Raw genomic sequence first — 17,215 nt, 5'->3', positions numbered from 1 at the left:
CCCGGGATTTGCGAGGTAGAACCGGTGTCTGATTCAAAAGCACATCAACAATACGAGGGTTTAATCTGCGCTCAAAGCTGCGGGCTAAAGTCGGTACTCAAAAAAACAAAAAACAAAGCAGACGAGCCAAACGGCCCTCTTGGGAGTCGCTGTTAATCCCTGGAAGTTTCTGCACTGACAACAGCAAACAACAAAAAAAAGGTGGAATGAGAGAAGATAACGTCTTTGAGTGAGAATAAAGCAGGTCTCCCGGCATGACGTGTGTAGACTCCAATGGATTGTGGGTATTATGACTAAGCAGAGACATTAGAATATGAGGAAGAAAAAAAAAACAATGATGGGATGTGCAACAAGCAGCTCGGTGTTTTCCTGTTTTTTTTTTTTTGTTCTGGCTTCCTTTCAGCTCCAAGATAGAGGGAGCGGATTCGGGTACAAACTTCAACAGGCATATGGTGCCGCTCTGTCAGACTCTTTGCTGTGTGGCATTTGACAGCACACAGGGACCAGAGGCTGCTTAGCAACAAGCTCCCTGGCCCTGAGACCTGGCACCGACACCTGGTATCCTGTTGGCTGAGGTTTGCAGCACCTGTGCCAGCTGTCACTCAAAGCCTACACAGGGGGGGAAACATCCCCACAGTTTCATTCTCGATCTCCATCTCCGAGATTCAGCGCCGATTATTGGACGCTTTATCCACTGTGTGAGCTAGCAGTATGGTACGCTGTGGATGTTTTTTCAGCCTGTTACATCATCGTTCACATTAGGCATGCTTCTATGTTGGAGACATTTCCTAACTAACTGTTTCAACACTTGTTTTTTTAATGTGCCAGGAATGGGGAAACTGCTTGTTTGTTCAGTTGGAATGGGAAAGGCTGAGAAGCACAAAAGCATCCCTCTCATTTTTGGAAGCATGAGAAATGATAGAAGATGATACTTTAAAAACAACAAATGATGTAACGCGTTGTGTAGTGACTGACATGTTTTCCCACTCAGACAGTAAGAACACATTTCTGAAGCTAAGAGTCTCCAATCAGACTGTGAAACACAAGGGGCTCTCCAGTGTATTGCAGCACCGGGATGCTAAATGCTACGCTAAAGCTACAAAGGTTTTTGACATCACTGTGGCCTCCAAATGTCTTACAGTCAACAGCTTCCTTTTGTAGGACAGTATCCAGCGTTGCCCTTAAAATGTATTCTTAATCAAATCAAATTATAAGGCAAGACAAAAACTATGCTAACTACGCTACTAAACTAAGCTAAGCTGTGTTAGCTTGCACCCTGCAGTGATGTCACCCATTGAGGCCAACAATGGTGGTCACCATCTTAGAAATATTACCTCTGTTAATCAATCTAGAAACATGCTAAGTGTTTTAGCTGAAGTTGTCCTCAAATGTCTTTGGCAAAGAACTACAAAGCTGCCACTCGTGAGTCATCTTAGCCACGCCCCTTATTAGTAACTTACTGCATCAATAAGTCTAAGTAACAGATTAGCAATGAGCTATTGATACTGAATTTGCATGTTTTTTGATCAAAACTATTTATTTATGTAGTTCAAATGTATATTTTAATATAGGACCAAATAGGGATCCTGAAAAGCCCCAAGTGGACACTCAAGGAACTGCAGCGTTAGTTTTTTTTTCCCACAATTATATGGACTTCATTTTTTAACAATAGTTCTTTCCGCTTGAAAGAAACACATGAAGTAAAAGAGTGTTTGAACACATGTCTCTCTTGAGTAGTGGTCACATTTCGATTGTTTTTAAAGGCAACTTTCTTCACTCACCTTTCTTTAGCTGTATATTGAGCCTCCTCCCGACCTTTTTGGTAAATCCAGCAGTTGGCGTTGCGTTCGCCGCCCTCTGAGGCGAGGGGGCGTGTCCCGTGGGAGGTTTAGCTGCAGAGACAGCCGGGTGAGTCAGAGGGGGGTATCCGTCAGTCTGTTCAGGGTGAGTGTGAGGATGAGGGTGGGAGTGGTTCTGGGATCCGTGCCGGGACATCCTCTGCGGGGTGTGGTCCATGCCGGACACGATGCTGCCCGTCAGGGAGTCTGGGCTGAAACGGCCCGAGGAGTACGCCGGGTTCCTCTCGGCGTGGGACAGCTGCTCGTAGTGGGTCTTCATCGACGTTGGTACCACGTGAAACATAATGACAGGAGAGCGCATGGCCTGGCGGAACATGTTCTGGGCTCTGGAGCAAAAACAAAAAAAAAACAGGAGGGAGTTTAAGGGAACATTTCGAGGAGGCGGGAGAGACTTTATTATTTTAACTGATTTACTTCCTGAAGAACTTCACATTCAAAATCATTTCTCTCTGCCTGAGGAACTTGCACTTTATTGATGCACAAACACACACTACATGTGTACTGTATATTTAAAACCCATCTTCGCCCACCTGGACATTCTGACATGTTAATTAATACTTATTGCCAGCGTGAGCGGCTCTAAAAAGAGAATCCGCCCCGACAGCTCCATCACATAATCCCCTCACTTGGCTTCAGATGAAGGAGACCTCTATCCGACAGATAGCTTGCAGAAAATCCTCTTTTTGAAGGCCGTTCTCGCTGTGAGCTCATGTACAGTAAGGTGTGAATAGAAACTTATGTTGCCTGTCAGCGCCCTGAAACTCCCGAGCCTTGTTAGCACCACCTGTTTCAATAAAACAGACTTTGGAATGGCTCTTCCTTCGCCCTCTGACAGCTGGGAAAGGGGAGCCCTACGAATTCTATTGCTACCCCTGCTGCTCCTAAATGACGACTAAAACTCGCCCCCCACCCCCCTCCGGAAATCTTAGTTGTGAATTCCAGGACCATTCTTTCCCAGACACTAATAAGCTTCCCTGAGGAGCATGGCCTCGTCTCGGCATCTTTACGATTCCTTCCTGGATGGAGTGGCAGACAACCTCTGCTCTGCTTATAAAAACACCATTAAAGAATAAAAACAGCAGGTGATGCCCTTGTTACACCACTATGTGTGGAAGTCTTATTCCCATATGTTGCTTAACTAATGTCTCTCTGCTGTGAGTATTTCTTTATAAAGCCCTGTGCTAGTTATTTTGGTCATCCTTTATTTAGAGGAGAAGTTGGATCCTAATTTTTTTTCTTCTTCCAAGCTGATTGCCTGGCTTGTTGTGCGAAGCAACTAATCAATCTCTGTAAAGTGCAAAGACATCACTGCACTCAACCTCACCAACCAATCAGAATCAAGAATGGGTCAACTTCTGATACAGATGTGACCGATGTGTTTTTTGTGACTGTCACACTATGCTCATGTAACCGATGACTAAAAGGAGCTACTGTATATTCAGCTCTCACGGTCACTACTTAGGGAGATGGGCCTTATCTTTCATAACACTAAGAGAAGCACTCTGAAACCAACGCTGTCGTCTGTGCATGACGATGAAAGAATCCTTTTCAAAGCTTCAACTAATGGAACCAAAACCATCTGCATAGGCGGCATTAACCTTCATTCTATAAATGCATGTGCACGTTTAGCTGCTGAGGTCGAGACATGCGTTCAGTACACACGTGTGCCGACAGGTGGATTTAATACACATAAATGCATCGAGTGGATTTGTTGATTTGAATTGAGCAGGTAACGTTACATATGCAGCATGAAGGAATGCATGCAGCATCTAGAAGAGAGGGAGAGGAGTTAGCAGGTGGGTTCTGTTAGGAATGGTAATGAGAGCAGGAGATGTGAGCCAAGCTGAAAAGCAGAGTGTTAAAAGCCTTTAAAAAAAAAAAAAAAAAAAATGGAAACAGGGATAAAGGAGCTACAGCATAAAGTCCAGCAGAGCTTGACTGAACACAGGGGGAGAAGAGGCTGAGAGGACTGCTTCAGCCAATGAGGGCCAGACCTACAGGAGTTCAATAGGGAGAGGTTAGCTTAGCACAGGGACAGGCTGCAGAGGTGTATGTGCACTGGCAGGAAGGAGAGGAAGAAGAAAGGATACGGGTCCCAAAAGCCAATCACACACACACACACACACACACACAGGTGGTCCAGAGACGAGCGGAGCTCATCAGCGGCTCCTGTGAGATGCTGTCTTACTGTTCGAAGCGGATGTTTCTCAGGTCTCCGTTATTGATACGGACGATACAGTCGTTCTCCTGGAAGAGACTCTGCTGCTCGGCCTTGCCTCCTCTCTCCAGACGCTTGACCAACAAGCCAAGAGTCCTGAAATGTTCAAACGCTCGTGTCAACAAGATGCAAGAGGATGTCCACTGATTCAGTATGGCTGCTCTGCAGAAGAACTGGACACACATGAAGTATGATGCAGAAGCAGTACGGCTACTTAATTGCTTTGTTGTTCTAAAGCCTTTCTTTATAAAAATGCTTCCATGTGCACAAACATGTCTTTTCCCACGGTCAGAGAATCATCCAGTGCAATGACATGGAAAGCTTTTACAGCCATGTCTAATTGCTGCTCCTGCTTTTATCTTGCTGTACTTGAAAACAGTGCGGTCCTGTCATATGCATCAACAGTGTTGGGCTGCAGCAGTCACATTGCATCAGGCTGCTTTGGAGGCTGTGTGGGCGAGGCTGTTATTCAAAGGCAATCAACACATTCACAAACTCGACCGTCAGGGCCCATGTTTTCGCTGGTGTTCATTTTCTAACCTCCGAGACGCCGATGTTGCTTTTTCTCTGCAAGAAATAATAAACAAAGTGCTTTCACAGAGCGGCAGAGAGCAGCTACAATAAAGCCTGATAGCACGCTGTTTGGAGAGAGGGCTGAAGAACTGAGCTGCACTGGATGTCGCACTGTAATCCAGCGTGGCAAACTGGCTTATGCCTTCCCTGCACCGCCACAGCAAGAGGCTAACTTCACCTGAAAGGGTGCTCAGCGGATTAAAGATTCAAGCGTGAGGAAGGCAAAATCAACCTCTGGTAGGAAAGACGGCACAAGCCTAATCGAGTCCTCCTCGGTGTACAGTCTGTGTCCGTGTGCATCCGGGCTTTCCGAGGTGCTGTGAGCGAGCGGCGCCTAGGTAAATCGGGTTGATTTTAGGGTCTAATACTCACCCTCGCCTGAGGCTTATAATTCAATATGAGAAGAAATGTGATTACAGAGAGAGAGGGCGAAGAAGTTCAGAAGTTGAAAAAGTTCAGAGACAACTCCCCCCTGATTAAATCTGAGCGACAGCACAATGTGATTTTGCTGTGGAGGGGGGGGGGGGGGCTACTTCTCTGATGAAAGCCGGGCATCTTAATCTTGGGTCTACTCTGACATTTCCCCAATAAAAGAAAAGCACATTATAAATGTGCTTTTAGGTTGATTAAGTCGGGCCGTGGAGAAAGGCGGTATGATCTTGATTGTCAATAAAGCGCTGCAGTGAGTTTGGTAGCTGCTGATCGGATCTCGAGTCCCGTCTCCTGAAAGTTTGGACTTGTGTGAGGCTGCTGGTGGAGAGAACAGCCTCTGCAATATGAACTGATATGAAGCTCTGGACCCCCCTGAAACTGGTCTGCACTGAGTGTATAAACTGGACCAGTCTTTCAGTAATGAGAAGGATCTGTAAATGTCAGAGTATCAACAATGCCAAACACTCCAAACTAAGCCTCGCTCTTTTTTTTTTTTTTTTTTTACTGGATTCTTGCAGCTATAAAAGTCTGCATGACTTTAATCACAAGCTCCAAAATTGCCTCTCTGGGTTTACACCAACCAGATGTGAAATTCCTCTAATTCTGTGTGTGTGTGTGTGTGTGTGTGTGTGTGTTTGTGCACTGCACAGTGTTTCCTTTGAATCATGTAAAGCTGAAGTGACAGCAGCTGCACAGAAATATGACGGTCACCTGCCGACCCTAAACACACATGATTGATCACTGTAAACTGGCAAATGGCTTCATGATGCCAACAACGCGTGTGTATGTGTGTGTGTGTGTGCGTGTGTGTGTGTGTGTGTTTGGCATTGGCTCTGTGAGCGATGAAGTGATTACACATGTGCATCAAAGAGGAATGTCCGGTATTCATGGCTGTGTTTGTGTGTGGAGGTGATGCAGAGTCTGACTGACCTCCAGTCTCATAGCATTTCTGTTCAACCACATTTTGAAAGAGCTGAGCTTCCAATAAAGCTAACAAGTCATTAGGTGAGAAGTGAGAGGACAGTTTTCCTTTTTTCTGTCTTATCTCAAAGCCTTCAGAAAATTAAAGTGAGGAAAAAGCACAGCTCTTTGGAATTCCAGGGACAGGAAATGTTTGTTGATATTCCCTCACAATAAAAACAATGATGCAAGACTTGTTTTTATATTGCATTCAAAAAAAAAATTGTCATTCATTTGTAGGTTGCGTTGATATCACAAAAATAATAGAAAAATAGAACAAAAAACAATGTTTCATTTGAAATTATAACAGGAAGTGACATCACAACAAGAGAAATAAATAAAGTCTGCGCTGGCTTTTTTCTTTCCTCCGGCTGGAGTCGTTTTTACCTGCGGTCCCTGCCACTGAAAGGCACCACGTGGATCCCCAGAGGCCCACCGTCGTTTGACACCTCCACCAGTTTGACTATGTCTCTGGGGAGACGGTGACAGATGGAAGACGGAGGAGGAGGAGGAGGAGTAGGGTGGGTGGGTGGGTGGGTGCGGGGTGTGAACAGGAGAGGAGACGGGTGACACCATGTGGGGAGAAACAAAACAAGAAAGGAGTTGATAAGAAAAAAAAACAAACAGAAACAGGATGATGACAACAGAGAATCAAAGGCTAAATAAGAAGGCGTTGGAGGAGACGGAAGGACAATAAAACAGAGCAAACCAAATCAATCCAAACGTGTGGAGAAAACAAGGGAAAACTAAGGATTACAAATCAATCACAGAGAGACGAGTTCGACTTCAAACAAGCTCAAGAGGGGGGAGTGATGATTGGAGCTTTACCTCAATGTGCCATTTTTAAAACCCGACCAGGAAGTTAGCTTACATTACAAACTGTATTAGTGTACAGCGTGTGTGGATGAAGAAGCTGAAGGCAAAGTTGGTGGGAACACGAGTAAAAAAGTAGAAGTTCAAAGTGCACAAACAGGAAACATCAACATCACGCACAGGCACAAACAACAGGAAGAGCTTAAAAACTGCTTCATGTGGTTGAAACTCTGATTCATTATAACACATTGACTTCCTGTTTGATACATCCCGGGTGGAAATGTCCGCCCATAGGCTCAATGATTAGCTCATTGAACCCCAAACATAAAATAATGGCAGATCTATTTAAACTGAACTCGAGCTTTATCTTCATCTTTGTTGTGATTTGAGCCCATCTTCTATCTATTGATATATATCTATATATATATATATATATATAGAACTATTGTCTTTGATGTATCTGAAAGAAAGAAGAAAACATGCTTCAAACTATTTGGTTTGTTTTTTCTTCACATCACACGCAGGCACATTTTACAAGCTGCCAAATCGAATCGACGCAGCGCTTTGATAAAATGACTGTGATTAGCTCGGGGAAAATGGGTCCCTTGTTGACAACTAAGAGGCAGGAGAAGCCTGCATCTCTGGGAAATCAGAGGAATAACAACAATACCATACCTGCATATTAAACTGGAAGCATGCAACAGAGCAAAAAATAACAAAACAATACACAGCGGTTAATAACAGGTGCTGAATGGGTTAGTGCGTGGGAGAGCTGGCGATGAACGAGACGAGGATCATTTTGCTCCCACAAAAAAAAAGAATTATGTAAATCAGGAAGCAGGGCTGAAATGAGATTTTTTTTTTTTTCCCGACAAACAAACGGGGATTGTAATAAAGAAGCTGCTGGTCTCTCTTTAAAGTGTTTGTCTGTGTAATTATGGAGAGAAAGGGTAACTCTGAAAGCTTGATTGTTATTTCCGTGGCTTTAGCCATCAATTCTACCGGTAACAAGTCTTTGCTGAGATCGGGGACGACTCAGACGTCTCTGTCAGCGCAGGACCAATGTGTTGAGTCCAATCTTATTATTCCTGGAAAGAAAATTGTGCAAGAAAAATCCCAGAACGTTCACAGGATTAGTAAGCATGACGACGCACAAAAAACAAACATTCAGTTTACCTTGAAATATTGTCCATGTGGCAAAACGTAAAACATGAACGCTCTGCAGATAATTGAGTTTTAAATATTGCAAATATTTGATGAGCAAACACTCGAGCTGTGAATGTTGAGATTAGGGTTATGGTTTCCCAAACAGGCCAATCAGAATGCTTCAACATGCACCAGTGTGATCAGCAGTCACTCATGTGTCAGCAGGTTATTGAGTTTCAGTCGGGGAGAGGGAGAGAGAGAGAGAGAGAGAGAGAGAGAGAGAGAGAGACAAGGAGAGAGAGAGAGACAAGGAGAGAGAGAGCGACAGAGAGAGAGATACAGAGACACAGTGAGAGAGAGAGAGACACAGTGAGAGAGAGAGAGAGACAGAGACACAGTGAGAGAGAGAGAGAGAGAGAGAGAGAGACACAGTAAGAGAGAGAGAGAGAGAGAGACAGAGACACAGTGAGAGAGAGAGAGAGAGAGAGACAGAGACACAGTGAGAGAGACAGAGACACAGTGAGAGAGAGAGAGACACAGTGAGAGAGAGAGAGAGAGACAGAGACACAGTGAGAGAGAGAGAGAGAGAGAGAGAGAGAGAGACAGTAAGAGAGAGAGAGAGAGAGAGACAGAGACACAGTGAGAGAGAGAGAGAGAGACAGAGACACAGTGAGAGAGAGAGACACACAGAGAGAGAGAGAGAGAGACAGAGACACAGTGAGAGAGAGAGAGAGAGAGAGAGACAGAGACACAGTGAGAGAGAGAGAGAGAGAGAGAGAGAGAGAGAGAGCGAGAGAGAGAGAGAGACAGAGACACAGTGAGAGAGAGAGAGAGAGAGAGAGACAGAGACACAGTGAGAGAGAGAGAGAGAGAGAGAGAGACAGAGACACAGAGAGAGAGAGAGAGAGAGAGAGAGAGACAGAGAGACACAGAGAGCGCCAGAGATAGAGATAGAGAGTAGAAAAACAAAATCCATGACTGGAGGACTTACTCGAGTGACCTCACAGGGGTGTGGTCCATGCACGAGTCGGCTCGACCAACCGGCTCGATCCTGCCGTTTTCCTCTTCTCTGGCTTCGTCCTCCTAGAAAAAAAAAAAAGCACAAACGGACAACAAAGGAGTTAAAAAGCTTGAAGAACATACCAGAAAGATCCAGAGGTAAACAGAGTGATGATTTTATTTGTGTGTTTTCTGCTTCTGCGTTAAACAGTCGATACTCTCCTGGAGCTTTTTTCTTCATCAACTATACTTCAATAGTTGGATTAAACTGTGGTGTCATAGTTTTACACATGTTGCCAACTTAAGCATCAAACACACCAAACCAACACCAAAGAACAGTCAGCAGCAAGGTCAACTTCTGCTTTGCTCCAAGTCATCTCCAAGAAGTTTGGAATTAACCAACGAAAGAAGTGACACGGGCACTTTATCTCTGCGTCTGTTTGATGGTTTATAACCTCCACAACAGCAGGGGGCGATAGTCGGTAATGATCTCAGTATAAGCAGTGCAAGAGGAACCAAAACCTAGAAGACATCCAAAAATTAATGGCCGGAGAGAGACCCTCACCTCAAGGGCCTGAAAAAAAGACAAATGGCCGACCACCGGCGCCGTGCGTCGGGCCCTCAGGAAGAAAACACCATCCTTTCTACTGGAGGCCTCACAAAGCTACACAATACAACTTTAACTATTGCCTACTAATAGTTCTTCCTGATACCCCAATTAGGAAGATTTTGTTCTCCAAAAATAAGATTAAGAAGAAGAAAATAAGAAGTCCTTCTAATGTCAAGGAGGTAAAAATTCAAAAAAAGAAAGCATATAACATCAACAATCGTTTGATAGCGAAGTAAGCTAACTTGCTAACCTGATGGCGCCAAGGATAGACGTTCGGAGGAGGTCTTCCATGAGTGTAAAAATACATGCTCTACTAAAAAATGTGGTTTCTTTCAGAGTGAATAGCCTTTGATCTCCTTGAGTATTTTCTGTGGATACTTCATACTTGTCTGTTTGAACACTGAACCTCACACACACACACACACACACACACACACGCACACACACAGATGAGGCATGGGAGGCAAAGAGGAGAAAAACGAGAAGCAGAGAAAGAAGGTCATTAAAATTTCAGGGCGACACCGGAGAAGAGTGACGAGCCAGCAGCCGAGCAGAGCGAGCCTCCCCGGCAACCGGCCGCCTCATCAGTATGAAAATGAAGCTGCCGTTACCGCGGCTGCCGTGCATGTTGCCATGACACACCGGGGCGCCTGGAGGACGCACTGCAGCTACCGGGCAGCGGGTGACAAATACACATCCTGCTACAGGAGAGTGCAGACGGTGACAACGGGGGAAAGAAAGGCTGATTCCAACGATCTGAACAGAATCAAAGAAAAGTCAAAAGTCTTCTAAAGCTTTCAAACACGGGTCATCTGTGCAGCTTAACACAAGGTACAAGACATCCGTGTGTTGGTGCTCTAAATTGGCCTGTCAGTCTTTATTTAGCTCTTTGAAAAACAACATGCAGCAGAATATAAACAGTGCTCCTGTTATTTCACTTCCTTTAAATCATCAAGCTGCTTTGAACCCGACAGGAACAAACAAACAAACCTGCAGAGGCCGTTTGCACCTTTAAGAAAAAGCTAAAGACCCAGCTCTTCGTGATGAAGACGAGGATGAGGAGAAGGATTATGATAGCTTTTGTTGGATGATGATGATGTTTAGAACTCGTGAGATCAGTCGTTGCTCTGCCTCCGTCACTTCCCGTCTGTCTGCTTCTGTGTGTCCAATCAGACTCAAAGCTGTGTGTTTGCACTTCCTGGCTTCCTCGTCTCCTCCTCTCTGGATCCTTCCTTGTGTTGCTCTTCCTCTCTGTTGTACGTCGCTCTGCTAAGTGAGGTGTGAAGTTGTAGAATGAAGGAATAATGCCCAACATTACCACGGGGATGATGAACATTGATAAACTCATTTCCCAAGAAGACTAAAAGATGAAAGTGTTTCTTTATTTATGCAGGGGGCTTGACTGGAAAAAACCCACAGACATTTTGAAAACACTCATATTGGACAGAGATGATGAAAATCCAGCAGAAAGAGGAAGAAGAAGAAGCATCTGACACAGTTTAATATAAATCCGGAGATGTGAGAGTGAGGCCGGCGAGCGTCAGAGAGGGAGGGGAGGAGTCGCTATCTGAGGAAGAGTAAATGAGATCGACGCTCAACACGGCACACGCACGCCCTTTATTTCAATATGCACACATCTCTGAGGGACGGGGCTGCACGCTGACAATTCTATCCTGCAATAAGACAGCCAGAGTGAGTGTGTGAGTGAGTGTGTGAGTGTGTGTGTGTGTGTGTGTGTGTGTGTGACAGGACGGGGAAATGGAAAGATAATAACAGAGAAATGGTTATTGTAGTTGTATTTGTATTCATCTGAAGCAGAACAACAGGCCAGTGTAAAACAGTAACATCTCTCCTCTGTCACTTCTTCTCTACAAAGATCAGAAGGTAAATGGGGAAACACTGAGTAATGCTAAATGGACTTAAGCTTGTGTCCATCAGTATGAGATCGTCACATTTACACGGTGAAGCGTCTCGCCTCAGGACACTTCGCACATGTGACTGCAGAAGCTGGGGATCGAACCCCCGACCTTCCAGTTAAGAGACGACCGACTCTTCCACTGCTCTCCTGGAGCTGAAGCTGTGATCGTCATGGTCGTGTTAGGCCTGCATGATCGTCACCAGCAGAACATGAAGTCGCCCCTTCGTCTTAAAAACACGGACCAATCCATGTTTTCATTTCCTGTTGACAAAACAGAAATGGACCTGCTGGAATCTAAAGTTTAACGCTCGGCTAAAGGAAGTGATTTTACACTCGGCCTTTCGCTCTTTCAATCATCTGCTGTTGTAAACGTTACAGGTCTGTTTGCTCTGGGAAAAAGAAAAAAATCACAGCCGGCTCATGTTTTTGTGCCGTGTGCAAAAAACCCCCAAAAAACAAAAAAACAAAAAATAATATAGGAGAATAATGAAGAGGGGGAAGTAAAGGAAGACAAAGACAATAGAGACATTTTAAATATCAGCTTTGAGAAAAACAAGAGACGACTCTCCTCCCTGACCAACATGAGCTAACACTTGCGCTGACTGCAGCACTGTGGACCAATCAGCTTTTATTTCTCCCCACAAAGTCCAGAGTAGACACTCCTTCCTTCCCCAACCACACCATCAAGTCTTCACCCATTCCCGTTCCTGGGCGTGGCAGACAGATAGCCACATTAATTATTCAGGACTGGGGGGACTGGGGGGGGGGGGTTAATGGCTGGCAGGCAGACGGACAGGCAGGCAGGCAGGCAGGTACGAGCTGCCGATGTGTTTTCCAGCCGAGTCATTGTTTGTTTCCTGGATGTGCAGAAGGAGAGGCAGGCGGGCAGTTTTCAGGCCCGAGGGCTCATTAAAGATTAATGGGAGAATCCATCGGGGCCTGTCCTTTCTATCTCTCCGACTAAATGAAGTGGTCTGCACACTGTGTGTGTGTGTGTGTGGAAGAGAGAGAGAGAGAGAGTGAGTGGAGTAATGCTGCACTTTAATGAAGTGCTGCCCGCTCCCCTTTTCCTGCCACTTTGACCACGCTGTCGCTCACAAACGGATGTGGATGCATGGAGAAGGAACACAGGAGCTACGCTTTCTAGAGATGCTTGGAAAAATCTGCACAGGACAAATGCAACAATTTGATTTCAACATTAAAGCTAGATGAGACGACACAGGTTTCTGTGTATGTATTGAAAGTGCAGTGGAGGAATACGGACGTTATTTTGGCTGCATTTGGAGCGGAAGTGGTTTGATGCAAATTCACGACAACAGGCATCAAGGGGTTAAAGTTTGGGACTAAAACTCCAACATGTCCAACATGTGAGCATAAATGAAGGCTAACAAACTATTCCGTCACCTATGGTTTACTTTAAAAATCCTTTGAATTGGTACCATCAGAGTGGAGCGGGTATATTTTTATTGAGCATGAAAATGTGAATTAAATCGATACGCACGTTCCTGACAGTAAGAGGACAGGAAACACATGTTGAAGTCCTGCACACACACACACACACACACACACACACACACACACACACACACACACACACACACACACACACACACACACACACACACACACACACACACACACACACACACACACACACACACACACACACACACACACACACACACACACACACACACACACACACACACACACACACACACACACACAATCTATCACTGTTAACTGGTATCTGTTCCCGCTCCAGCAGAGCTCCATATGTCGACAGCCGGATGAAACACAGAACCACAGACTATAAATTAGCCTTAAACTCTGACCTCTGACCCAAAGGCTACTTCACACCATCTGGCTGGGACTTTCAAACAGACAGAGATAATGTAAGAGGAAGAGCCCGGATGATACTCCAACATGTACGCCGACTTCAGAAAGGAAACCTCCGTGACACGTGGCTGCCTCTGAAGCTCACCACAGGAGCTCTCAGACTCACCTTCTTTTAGTGTCGGGGGGGGGGGGGGGGGGGGGGGGGGGGGGGGGTCTGCACGGGGACGTGACTGTGACATCGACAACATAAAAGGAAATGACAGAACTTAAATTTGAGTACCTCAAAGACCAAAAGAGCAGCACACACACACACGTGGGGAAAACAAAAAAAGGGCCAGTGAAGGAAAAACAGCTTCTGGGTCAGTGGGAGTGTGACCTCCAAATTCCTTGAGATTTGAGACATCATACACAAATTGAACCCCACACACACACACACACACACACACACACACACACACACACACACACACACACACACACACACACACACACACACACACACACACACACACACACACACACACACACACACACACGCACACACACACAGCTCCAGGTGTGCTCCTCTCAGAAACAGCTTATCTTCACATTTCCACCATAAACATTGGCTGAAAGCCCTCAGAGGCTCCTGTGCGGCCCTCCTCAGTGGACACATTTCATATTGTCAGAGGATGTCATGATCAAACAGTCGTGCACGTGACCTCCTGAGGTCTTATTCACGGGGTCACTGACAGAGGTCACAGATTGTTCCTGCTGATACTGCTGTAGGCTGATTAGCAGCACGTCTATGCACTCTGAAATGTCTCCACCTCTTCAAAAGTTTTGGGCAATAAGTGATGCAAGATGCGGTGACTTTCTTCAGATGCAGAAACTTGATGCCCTTGATAATGCCGCTGCTGTTTAAGTGCACGGTGCGAGTCCAATCCGTGGTGACGCACAGACGTCTGATTAATGCCCACGCCGTGTTCGGTGCGAGAGCACAATGCATCATTAAAAGCAAGCGTTCAATTACACATCCCTGCACTAATTCAATTAGTCTCCTTTGAAGACACTTTGATAATGGGATCCAGCGTCGTCAATAACTCGAGGATTCATTGAGCTGGGGGAGATGTTATCTGGCTCCTGGTTGGTTGTTTGTTTGTGTGAGTGCAGGGTGTTTGGAAAGTAAAGAAACATGTCAGGACGTGTTTGTGACTCTGGAGCAGAAGGAAGGTACAGCTCCATATAAATCTATTCTTCTTCATTTGTCCAAAGTGAACATGTTGGGCTCTGCTTTATCTCTCACTTCATGCTCTTACGACACACAGCGCAGAGTCCGAGAAGAAAAGTCAACCGCTTTGAACAAGTACGCTGTGAGCACGCAGGTCACTCTGGAAGGTTCCACCCTGCAAAGTAAAGTAGTGAGATGATGTGATGAGATATACGCCCGGCCTCAAGGAGAGGAGAACAGAGTAGGTGGATGTTTAATGATTTTTCATATAATACTAATAAGACATTTTATTAATGGCCGCCGTACAAAAAACTCAAGGACACCTTACAAGCAGGGATAAAAACAAACAATATAAAAGTAGAAATTAACAGTTGTACACTACAAAATATAAAATAGGAGTTTTGCAGTGAAATGGACGGAAATGAGAGTCAGTGTCCGGTGGGGGAGCTACTATATTACACAACATATAACTACATGATCATTTTTAAATGATTAATGGAGAAGGAGGAGTTTCAGAAACTTTTTCTCCCCTGAGAGAGAGAGAGAGAGAGAGGGGAGAGAGAGAGAGAGAGAGAGAGAGAAAGAGACAGAGAGAGAGAGAGAGAGAGACAGAGAGAGAGAGAGAGCGAGAGAGAGAGAGAGAGAGAGACAGGCAGTGGAGGGACGGAGACTTGAAAGACAGGAGAAAATAAAAGAAAAAGAGAGAGAGAGCAGCTCAAAGAGAATGGCAGAGAGAGAGGCAGCCAGCGAGACGGACAGAGACACATCACACGGAGGAACACAAAGTCATGACAAGGCCCGATCAAAAAGGAGCGACAACAACGCTCTCAGAAGTCCCCTGAGGAAACCTGAGGGGATTCTGGGACGTTCTGACATGTCGACTCTGCTTCTAAGTTACCACTTTCACTTTTACTTTGCTAAATTTGAGTTTCACACATCTTGTACATCTTGTGGTTGTACAGCCTCCTTTTTGTCCCCTGAGGGGAGCTGGCCCCGCCCTCTCACGCCTGCCTGGCGTTCCAGCCGTGTGGATGGATTATTTAGACAGTAATCAGCCTGAGTCGGGCTGAACGTTGATGTAGGCCCGAGTCCAACACACACGGACAAAGACGGCTTGACTTGGCTCCACTGACAGCGTCAAACAAGACACAGGTGGAGAGAGAGTGTGTGTGTGTGTGTGTGTGTGTGTGTGAGAGAGACAGTATGAGGACAGTGTGTAAAGGGTGAGCTTGGTGGAAAAGACGGAAGGAGGGGAAAGTTTGCAAAAACATCTGCACACGTGTGTGTTTCTAGCAGATGTTAGCCATAAGGGAGGAGGATTTATGTGTCGACTGGAATGGCTGAGGCGCGCACGAACAAAACGCGAGGATGGTCAATTTTATTTATGTGCACAAAGCAGAAACGGGGAGTAGGAGCCATATTTAACCAGAGAGGAATGAAAAGAACAAGCAGCAGAGGGTGTGACGGGAAGCGTCTTTATTATCGATTCTTCAAGTGTGCGCTTTTTTTAAAAACATCTCCAGAACAGCCAAACAGCTTTCCAAAGGTGAGGAGCGCCGTTTTCTTTGTACGTTCATATTGATTCTGCGACGGCAATTTACATTGTGGAGGCCCGGCACAGCTGGAGCTCCACGCACACACACACACACACACACACACGTCCGCTTGGTCAGAGCATTACTCCTCTGCAGCGTTCAGATAGAAGGTGAAACAATCACAGGAGCCAATCAGAAGTCTCGACTTGAGCTTTCACTGCTCCCAAATGTGTCCCGAACTTTAAAAAGGTGTAACTTCCTGGAGAGTGGCTCAAGAGGAAAGTGGCGACCAGATGAGTAAATGTGCCCGGATCAACTCGAGCATGTCCTTAAAGGAGTTTTTATTTCATATCAATCTTGTTCAAAGAAAAGCGAGGGGGGGTTGGGGGAGGAGGAGGAGGAGGAGGAGGAAGACTTTTCTTTCTGTCAGAATTATGAAACGCTGATTAGCTTAGCTCACAGAGAAGGTTGGTGGCCTTCTCAGCGAGGTACGCCGAGATATTTGAACACTGCCAGCAGCACATAGAGCTGAGCTGAGGCGATGTGTTCAGGGAACGTGGGATGTTTCTGTGAGTGCACGTTTTCAGCTCAACGAGCAAAACCTGGCAAACAAAAGAGCGGCTGTCAAAAACACACAGAGCACGGCTGTAAATGTGTCTGAACTGAAAGATGAACATAACAAATGAAACCTCTTAAAGACGTGAGATGAGATCTGGTCAGTCTGGTTTCTGACGCTTCACGCTCTGAACACGGAGCTGACCAGCATCATGCAGCTTGTTATGTGATGCACCGTTTACTGGGGGAAAAAAAGAGTCCCTATGGAGCTGCTGCTATGGAGCAAAACAGCAGAAACAGCCGACCAAACTGGCCCTCTGAGAGGAAAGGGAGCTGTGGATAATGGTGACAAGAGTCACACACACACACACACACACACACACACACACACACACACACACACACACGCACAGAGTTGTCAGATTGCAGGCCATTATTCTGACCGACTCCAACTATAATGGCTGCAGCTGAAGACTGTGTCGACATAAACAAGTCGGGGAGAAAATGGCAGAAAGTCACACTGGCTCTGTGTCCTCTTTGTGAGTGTC

General features: G+C 45.6%; 1 protein-coding gene across 1 annotated transcript in view; it reads right to left on the bottom strand.

Annotated features, from left to right (window-relative positions):
• Window positions 1-1,773: 1,773 nt before the first annotated feature.
• Window positions 1,774-17,215, bottom strand: part of LOC306826263 (partitioning defective 3 homolog) — a gene marked incomplete at both ends in the record, with an annotated part of 26,275 nt that continues 10,833 nt past the window's right edge. Inside the window, 4 exons of the mRNA XM_079347463.1 lie at window positions 1,774-2,185; window positions 4,048-4,173; window positions 6,430-6,513; window positions 8,993-9,084. Of these exons, the coding sequence (XP_079203589.1) occupies window positions 1,774-2,185; window positions 4,048-4,173; window positions 6,430-6,513; window positions 8,993-9,084 (714 nt within the window). The remainder of the gene's footprint in view (window positions 2,186-4,047; window positions 4,174-6,429; window positions 6,514-8,992; window positions 9,085-17,215) is intronic.

Source organism: Symphodus melops, assembly GCF_947650265.1.
Source record: "Symphodus melops genome assembly, chromosome: 7".
Taxonomy (NCBI): domain Eukaryota; kingdom Metazoa; phylum Chordata; class Actinopteri; order Labriformes; family Labridae; genus Symphodus; species Symphodus melops.
Note: the sequence above shows the minus strand (reverse complement) of the source record. Positions and strands in the feature narration are given on the sequence as shown.